At 47.5% G+C, this 9,547-nt stretch overlaps 1 protein-coding gene across 1 annotated transcript in view; it reads left to right on the plus strand.

Moving 5' to 3' along the window:
* Positions 1-9,547, plus strand: part of LOC107114141 (meprin A subunit alpha-like) — a 32,194-nt gene that overhangs the window by 22,070 nt on the left and 577 nt on the right. The window contains exons 8-12 of the mRNA XM_015415580.1: positions 280-495; positions 2,114-2,581; positions 5,296-5,469; positions 7,662-7,854; positions 9,500-9,545. Of these exons, the coding sequence (XP_015271066.1) occupies positions 280-495; positions 2,114-2,581; positions 5,296-5,469; positions 7,662-7,854; positions 9,500-9,545 (1,097 nt within the window). The remainder of the gene's footprint in view (positions 1-279; positions 496-2,113; positions 2,582-5,295; positions 5,470-7,661; positions 7,855-9,499; positions 9,546-9,547) is intronic.

The raw sequence follows: 9,547 nt of genomic DNA on the forward strand, positions 1-9,547 counted from the left end.
AAAAAAAAATCAGAGAAAGTAAACACAAATTATCTGGGATGGGGACAGGGAAGGTTTCTGACAGAACCAGGCTATGGCGTGGCTCTAGTAAACATCTTGTCCACTTTACCTCCTTCCAGCCTATGCATTCGTTACAAATCACATCTTTCTAGAGCTTGTTGTATTGCTTTCACAACGGGCTTTACTGCTAGTTTTCTCATAAACCAGGATGACCTATGCATGATGTACCTTAGTCGCACTAATTTGAGACTGAGCAGAGATCCGCTCTCTTCTTTGCAGACAGTGGCTACTTCATGTTCTTCAACACCAGCTATGGGGAGGCAGGAGAAACTGCCATCTTGAAATCTCGCATCCTGACCCCGAGGAGGATGCAGCAGTGTCTCCAGTTCTTCTTTAAAACGACTGGGAGCCCTGACGACAAGCTTGTAATCTGGGTAATGAAGGACGACAGCTCCGGAACCATTCGCAAACTGGTTAAACTTCAAACTTTTCAAGGTTATTCTGAAAGTGGCTTGGAAATCTCGGTTTCTCTCAGATAGACAGACAATATAATTTAGGCCTCTGAGTATAGCAGCCCAGAAGGCTTTCATTATTTAGGGCTGTTCCCACACTGCCTTTTCGTCCAGTGAAAGATCTCCAACCTCCTAGCATGGGGGAAAATGCAGAAAATATGCCTTAGACCAGGGGTCCCCAACATTTTAAGCCTGTGGGCCCCTTTGGAATTCCGGCACAGTGTGGTGGACACAGCAACAAAATGGCTGCCGCAAAACGGCTGCCGGAGGAGGCAGAGCCAGCCACAAAATGGCCGCCGCAGCTTATCTTCAGTTACACAGTGAAGATTCTTGTGGCAGCTGCTGCCAAAGCAACATTTTTTTTAAAAAAAATCTGCACAGCCAATCAAATAGCCAATGGCGAATCAGAAGCCTTGCTGGGCAAAAGCTCCACTGGGCCCTGCCCACTTGGCAGCCACCAGGAAAGGTGTGATCACTGTGTTTGGTGTAGTGGTTAAGTGTGCGGACTCTAATCTGGGAGAACCGGGTTTGATCCCCCACTCCTCCACGTGCACCTGGCCGGATGGCCTTGGGCAAGCCATAGTTCTGAAAAGAGCTGTCCTTGAAAAAGAGCAGTTTCTGTCAGAGCTCTATCAGCCCCACCCGCCTCACAGGGTGCCTGTTGTGGGGAGGGGAAGGGAAAGGAGTTTGTCAGCCGCTCTGAGACACCTTTGGGTAGTGAAGGGCGCGGTATAAATCCAATCTCTTCTTCTTCTTCATGTTGTGTAGCCATGGGCACCATGTTGTGTACCTCTGCCTTAGATCACTGGTCTGCCAGGGCCAGTGTCTCTCCAGGGTCTCATGTAGAGGTCTTTCCCATCACCTACTACCTGATTGTACATGTGATCTCCTGCCTGCACAACAGATGTTCTGCCACTGAGCCATGCCCCCTACCCTGTTCAGTAAAGACATCTGAAATGTGTGGGGAAAGCTATGGTCTTGACCTGGTGGAACTCTCTTCCAAATGACATCAGGGCCCGGTGGGATCTTATGTAATTCCGCAGGGCCTGTAAGACAGAGATGTTCCTCCAGGTGTTTGGTTGAGAACAGCAATGGTTGACATCATGGCTGTCTCCCTACCTGGGCTCCAGTTCCTTGTGGAGCTTACCCCACCCCCCCAATGCATGTGAAGCACTCACAGACCAGACGGGAGGGAACTGCAAAATCTTTCACCACTTGCTTTTAATTCTTGTATAATGCTGGATGTGGTTTTTATATGTTTTTATGGTTTTAGAATCTTGTACATCGCCTAGAGCCCCACGGTCGTGGGGATTAGGCGATCAATAAATGTAATGCAATAAATAAATAAAATAATAGTGGCCACCCCTGTTCCCTCTAAGCTGAGTTAGTGTGAGCTAGCTCACCGTTTTTTAGCCTCCGGCTCACACATTTCTGTCTCTGCTCAGGAAGGATGGCTCCGGAGCAAGCTGATTTACGCAGTAGCCAAATCGCTCCCTCACAACTTTAAGATTCACCAAGTAGAATCTTTGCTCACAAGACTCCACGGCTTAGAGGGAGCATTGGTGGGCACATGTGTGAATCACATTGTCTGCCTTTTATAGGAGAAAGTGATCAGAACTGGAAAATTGCCCACGTGCCCATAAGAGTTCGAGAAAGGTTCCGGTATCTCTTCCAAGGGCAAAAAGGCAGAACCGATCTCTCATCCGGAGGAATCCTCATCGATGACGTCACTCTCAGCGAAACTCGGTGCCCGAATGCTGTGTGGCATATCAATAACTTCACACATCTCCTCAACACCGCTGCTCCAGGCGACACCATGTTGAGTCCCCGTTTTTATAGCCCCGAAGGTTACGCTTACGGTCTGACTCTAAGAGTCTTGGGTGGTTCGGGTTCTGAAACCTACACCGGCATCTCTTTTCACTTGACCAGCGGAGAGAACGACGGTGTTCTTGAATGGCCGGCTCTAAACAGACAGGCCACCATCACCATACTGGACCAACATGCGGACGTCAGGAAGCGGCTCTCCATAGAAAGGAGCTTCACAACAGAGGGGACTCGGGTCCCGAAAGGTACGTAGCCTTCAGAACAGTTATGACAGTGGAAGCCAGAGTGAAAACGAGGGAAGAAATGCACTTCTTCTTCTTCTTTTTAAACTTACATTTTTATTAACTTTTTCAATATAAACAAAACTAACGTTAATACAAACATATATAGCAACAAAACAACCTAAAAAAGAAAATATAACTTTGATAAACGTGAATAATACAATAAGTATTTAAGTAACATAACAGATGACAACAGAGTTCACTTATTTAATAAACTATAACAGTGATGGCGAACCTTTTAGAGACCGAGTGCCCAAACTGCGACCCAAAACCCACTTATTTATCGCAAAGTGCCAACGCGGCAATTTAACCTGAATACTGAGGTTTTACTTTAGAAAAAAACAACTCATACATTAACTTAAGATGATCCAAACAAAGTAAGGAAAGCAATCCCAAATGCTTTTATTTACTTGAAATTATTTGGCAGAGAATTCGACACTTTAATGATGGTCTGGGCCTGGCTGGGGCGATGGCCCGCGTGCCCACAGAGAGGGCTCTGCGTGCCACCTCTGGCACCCGCCACCACTGAACTATAACATTAACATACTTCTTAGGCAAGATACAGCTTTTGTTCCCTGACTTAGAGACATATTCAAAAAAGGGAAACCATTTCTCTAAAAAAATATTTTTCTTTGACGGGACTTCTGACATCAGAATCTGAGAAGCAAGTTTGTAGAAATGGTCTTCTATTTGTCAGCGTGGATGACCGCAGACTTCCTTTCCTAATCGGCTGAAGTGCGTCATTCAAGGAGTTATACTCAGGCTTGAACGTATGGAAGATGCTAAGGATCCATAATCAGTGTTCCCTCTAAGCTGAGTTAGTGTGAGCTAGCTGACAGTTTTTTAGCCTCCGGCTCACACAGTTTTGTCTTAGCTCAGGAAGGAGGGCTCCGGAGCAAACTCTGAGACCAGAGAAAATAGCTGTACACTGTGAGTTCCAAGCTGAAATTTAATTCTCAAGTCTATGAGCACCTGGTTCGAACTGGGACCGTGTGTGTGGGGAGATGTTGCTTAGCCTTCCGCCTCAAACAGCTCCAGAGATCCCCTTTCCAATAGGAAGTTACCTATAGGGAAAAGTTACATGGACCGATGGGGTACATGTAAATTCCACTGACAGGACAAGGTTCTCCCAACAGGGCAGGGCAAGAAAACTGGGCAGGAGGCAATGGGTTTAATCCCTTCCCCCACTTCATACCGTTGTCCCGACCAATGCTCCCTCTAAGCTGTAAAGTCTTGTGAGCAAAAATTCTACTTTGTGAGCGACTGGCATTAAAGTGGTGAGCAAGCGATTCGGCTGCTGCATAAATTAGACTGCTCTGGAGCCATCCTTCCTGAGCCGAGACAAAAATGTGTGAGCTGGAAGCTAAAAAAACTGTGAGCTAGCTCACACTAACTCAGAGGGAACACGGGTCCCGACCCAAATTATTTATTTATTTCTTAAATTTGATTTATCAGGCCACCCTTCCCTGCAAGCAGGGCTCAGGGTAGCTTACGTCAGAAGACAACTACAATAAATAATAAAATTAAGAACAACTGTACAATACTTAAAAGCATGAACAACATATCAGCATACTATCTGAGATGGCGGGGGGAAATTCAGAACCAGCCAGCCTCTTAGAGTGGAGGGGATGTGGAGGAGTGTGTGTGGGGGGAGTGGGGGTACAAGCGTGCCAGACCGTCGCTGCTCTCAAACAAATGCCTGACGGAACATCTCTGCCTTGCGTGCCCTACGGAATGATAGTAAATCCCATAAATGTGTGGATCTTCTCTGGCAGAGAGTTCCACCAGGTGGCGGCCAGGGCTGAAAAGGCCCCGGCCATGGTGGAAGACAGCTGGATCTCCCTTGGACTGGGGGCCACCAGAAGGTTCTTATTCCCAGAGCGTAACACTCTTCCAGGGGGCATGTTGAAAGAGGCAGTCCCGAAGATATGTGGGTCCCTGACAGGGGTCATTTCCCGCGGGAGCGCACAGGAGTGGAGCTCCGGCAGTAAGGAGCCCAGGGAGGCGGGCACATGCAACAAGCCTCGCCCCCTGCTCTCAGCAGCCCTCAGTTGGGCCATGAGGAGCAAAAAGCAGCCAGGTAAGTTGCAGAGCCCCCCTCCCCGGCCCGGTCAGTGACTCCGCCCCTTCTTGGCTAAACCAATCAATCCCTGGAGGTTACATTAGACACAGCTGAAATGGCACTCCGCTTAAGAGTGTTGGACTAGTATCCGGGAGAACCAGGTTCGAATCCCTACTTGTGCGCTGAAACTTGCTGGGTGACCTTGGGCCAGTCACACCCTCTCAGCGTAACCTACCTCACAGGGTTGTTGTGAGGAGAAAATGGAGGGGAGGAGAACACTGCAAGCTGCTTTGGGGAGAAAGTTGGGGGCATAAATGAATTAAATAAATTAATTCAATGACATTGTTTGATTTGAACTCCATAAAGGCAGCTGGGACAATTTTATTCTGAGCTGGCTTAGAATAAAAGAATTATTTTCTAACATTTGGGGGGAACAGTTCCGATTGCCACCTGAATTCTTCTTCTTCGTTTTTAATGGAATGAGGTTAGGCGGGATGTTTTTCGCTCCCTGTTTAGGGCAACCCAGAATATTATGATGTGCAGATAGTTTATATACTCTGCTGGAGTATTTGCAGAAGACAACCATAAGTGTAACATAATCTGTGATATTTTGCAGGAAAGATTGATACTTCCAGGTGGGGGAATCCCTCTATTCATGGAAAATTTGATCCTGTCTGCAACTGTAGCAGGGGTAAAAATTGGGGATGGAGTAATTTCGCCACGCACGAACTGTTGAGACAAAGGAATTATCTGAAAAACGATGTCCTTGTTATCCTTGTAGACTTTGAAGGTATGAAAGCCTCATCTTTTGACAAAATACTTTTTCTCCATTTTATCTATTTTTATTTTGTTTTCTAACCTATCCGCAAAGGGCACAGCAAGAAAGAGAACACCAAAAAAATTACCTAAACGCAATTTTAAAAATTACTCATATGTAGAAAGAAAAAATGAAAATTTGGGGGAAATGTTAAATATATACAAGACTTACTTTCCTAGAGAGCCAGTTTAGTGTAGTGGTTAAAAGGGGCAGACTCTAATCTGGAGAACCGGGATTTGATTCTCACTCCTCCAAATGATGCCAGCTGGGTGACCGTGGGTCAGTCACAGTTCTCTCAGAGCTGTTCTCTCAAGAGCAATTCTCTCAGAACTCTCTCAGCCCCACCTACCACACAAGGTATCTGTTGTGGGAAGGGAAGGAGATTGTAAGCCTCTCCAAGATGCCTTAAATTACTGAAGAGCAGGGTATAAAACCAACTCTTCTCCTCCTCCTCCTCCTCCTCTTCTTCTTCTTTCTCCTCCTCCTCCTCTTAAATCTAAATTTCTGTAACTGATTGAACAACATCAAATTCATTATTTGTGTACAATCGTACTATTTGGCATATCTATGGAATTTAAAATTATAACTATCACAGTTTTCTCTAAGAAAAGTTTCAAGTATACGCCCAACACTTGAGGAAGAGTTTCATACTGCTGCACTGGGTGGTGGGAGAGCACACAGATCTTAATTTTTGCCACCTGAGAAGCAGGGAAGGTGGCCAGTTCCAGCCTGGGGGAGGTTTGGGGGGCAGTGCTTCTGGAGGGGTTTATCCAGGGAGGGACTGAACCTGGAATCTACGGTTCGCCCATTGAAACTTCCATTTTCTCCAGAGGAACTGCAGTCTGGAGATCAGTTGTAATTCTGGAAGAAAATGGCGGCTTCAGGGGGAGGATCACACCCCTGCTCAGGTCCCCGCCCTCCCCAAACTCCACCCTGGCTAGGCTCCACCCCCAAACATCCAGGAATTTCCTGACCTGAAGTTGGCAACCCTGCCTGCGAGGAACCTGGTTAGCCACTGTGTAGAACAGGACCCTGGACTAGATGTACCAGTGGTCTGACCCAGCAGGGCACCATTTACGATCTTATTAGATTGACTCGGTGTCTTACTTGTTCATTCTTTCCCCATTGAGTAATAGTGGTTTCTCTACAAAACAAATGTGTGTGTAGTTACAATCAGGGCTATTTTTGGGCAGGAACGCACAGGAACGGAGTTCCGGCTGGCTCCTGAGTTGGCCACGCCCAGCAGGAACTCGGTAGCATAATAGGCCACACCCAATAGCAGAAACTCATTAGGATTGGCTACATTAGGGGTGTGGCCTAACATGCAAAGGAGTTCCTGCTACAAAAAAAGGCCCTGGGTTTTGACAACAAACAAGGTAAACAGAATAAGAAGGGAAAAGTGGGTGTGGCTGGATGACCACACTTCTGGTAACATGGGGGTGTGGCCTAATGTGCTAATGAGCGGTGCTGTCAGGGTGTGGCCTAATAGGCTAATGAGTTTCTGCTGTTGGGTGTGGCCTATTATGCTAAAGAGTTCCTGCTGGGCTTTTTCTACAAAAAGAGCCCTGGTTACAATTGTGTTTAAAAATAATTTCCTCTTCTTAAATTAACTATTTTTTTATTTTAAAAAACAGTAAACATTCAAAACATTGAACAACAGCAGAACTAGATACAGTTATACAGTCTTACTGATGGCTGCTAAGGTGGTCATCTCCAGTCATTGGAAATCCCCCAACAAGTTATTATTATCATCTTGGCGTTTGAAAATATGGGATTACTATATTATGGATAAAATTTCTGATGCATTTGCTAATGCAAACCATTACCATAAGAACTCTAATCTTCATCTGAAATGGTTTCCCTTTCTTGAGTTTATATTTAATGTTGAGTCATCTAAATTCAGCGTTCCCAAAAAGTATTACGAACTATTTCACCGTATGTAATCCTCTTAGCATCCTATATAAGCTCCTGTATAACTGTATCTAGCTCCGCTGTTGTTCAATGTTTTGAATATTTCCTCTTCTTAATGCAACATAAACATTTAAATCCAATCAGCATTACACGGCATCATGCCAATTGCCATTTAATTGTATGCATCCATTTCCTTTCTGATTGACGATGTCTGTCATGTGATCGCCCCCTGCCTGTTTCTCTCTGTGGACAAGACCTAACGCATCTCAAGGACACGGAGCGTTCCCTTCCGCAAACCTGGCACCGCTCTCATAACCTCCCCCCGGCGCGGAGGAAAAGACTGGCCCCGCTGGAAGACTCGGCGACCGCCCTGAGCGAACCGTGTGACCCAAATCCCTGCCAAAACGATGGCGTCTGTGTCAGTGACCACGAGAGAGCCGACTGCAGGTATCCATCCTAGGCCATTTCCCCAACTGCCTTTTTGCTTTTATGCGCTGCGGTTGTGTTGGATTGAGCAATAGGGCTAGAAGTACGTCATTGCAGAGACAGAGTCATAGATAGAGTTGCCAGGCCCCCAGGGGCTTCTCCCGCTTCTGGGGGCTTTAATCCCCCCCAGCCAGCTGGCTGGCAGGGGAAGCCCCACCCCCAAAAGCGACCACCCACCTGGCCACCGCTCTCCCTCCTGCTAAATTTAAAGGACCCTCCAGCTGGTCGGCGGGCCACGTGGTCCCCGCCGACCAGCTGAAGCCCTTTAAATCGGGCAGGAGGGGTGGCCAGGTGAGTGGTCACTCCTGGGGGTGGGGCTTGGGGGCGGGGCTTGGGGCATCCCTGCCTACCCCCAGAACACCCCCAAATCCCCCCCCCCAGAGTGACCAGGGAACCTGACAACCCGAGTCACACACCGTTTGGGATGTGGCGTAAAGCACAGAATATTTTCCAGGATGCTTTTCTTCGTTCTGCCAAAAGCCCAAGTCTTGGACTCCCCACTCTTCGACATTTGATCTTATGTTATTGTAGCGCCTCTGCTGCCGCAGTGGTCAGGGGTTCCGTACGGGCCTCCTGCTGCCGGGTGTTGTAAAGCCAATCGGGATTTCCATTGAAGGATAAAAAGGATCAATCTTTTACTGGGGGAATGATGCAACTGTAAAGGGAGGTATCAAGAAAAGCCTTCGTTTCCCCCTCCACTCTTCCCCCAAGGAGGCCATGTCCCCCCACCCCGTGGGGACTTGAAGGCCTTGTCTAACACTCTGTTCCCTCCACCACACCAGACCTCTGGCCTCTCTTTTCAGCTCACTTTTAACGTTATCACCAGACCATCTTTAGAGCAGGCCTGTTGCTACAGTGGGGCTATTCAGGGCTCCGCCCCCTCTCTTAAAGGCACAGCCCCTCAGAATGCTCCTTAAAAACCCTTTTTTTAAAAGGAAAGGGGGTCCTGATCATTACACGCTAAGGGATTCAACAGCAAAGAGGAGCTTCTTTTTCCACACTGCGCCTGGGCTACAAACCCACTGTGGCTAGACTACAAAACCCATCAAAGGGACACTAGAAAACCCTCTGATCCTTTTCCTGATGAATTTACAGGGAAGTAAGCCCCCCCTCTTTCTCTGGGACTCACCCCCCAGTGGCAGCCCCACCAAAAAAAACAATTGCCCCACGAGCCACAAAATTCTGGCTACAGGCCTGCTCTAGAGAGGCTCTCGACTTTTTTTAGGAGACATTTAGGAGCCAGTTTGGTGTAGTGGTTAAGTGTGCGGACTCTAATCTGGGAGAACCAGGTTTGATTCCTCACTCCTCCACTTGCACCTGCTGATGTGACCTTGGGTCAGTCACAAGCTCTGGCACAGCTGTCCTTGAAAAAAGAGCAGCTTCTGTCAAGAGCTCTCTCAGCCCCACCCACCTCACAGGGTGTCTGTTGTGGGGAGGGGGAAGGGAAAGGAGTTTGTAAGCCGCCCTGAGACTCCGAGTGAAGGGCGGGGTATAAATCCAATCTCTTCTTTTTCTTCTTTCTCTTTAAGCGGCTGAGAACTGTCACGTTGAGGGGAAACCAGGTGTGTCTCATAACCTGAATTTTCTCCCTGGCTTTTGTCCACAGGTGCGCCACAAGCCAGATATTCTTCTACACGGGCGAGAGATGCCAGGC

This window comes from Gekko japonicus, unplaced genomic scaffold (assembly GCF_001447785.1).
Source record: "Gekko japonicus isolate JY-2015 unplaced genomic scaffold, Gekko_japonicus_V1.1 scaffold2177, whole genome shotgun sequence".
In the NCBI taxonomy this organism is placed as follows: Eukaryota; Metazoa; Chordata; class Lepidosauria; order Squamata; family Gekkonidae; genus Gekko; species Gekko japonicus.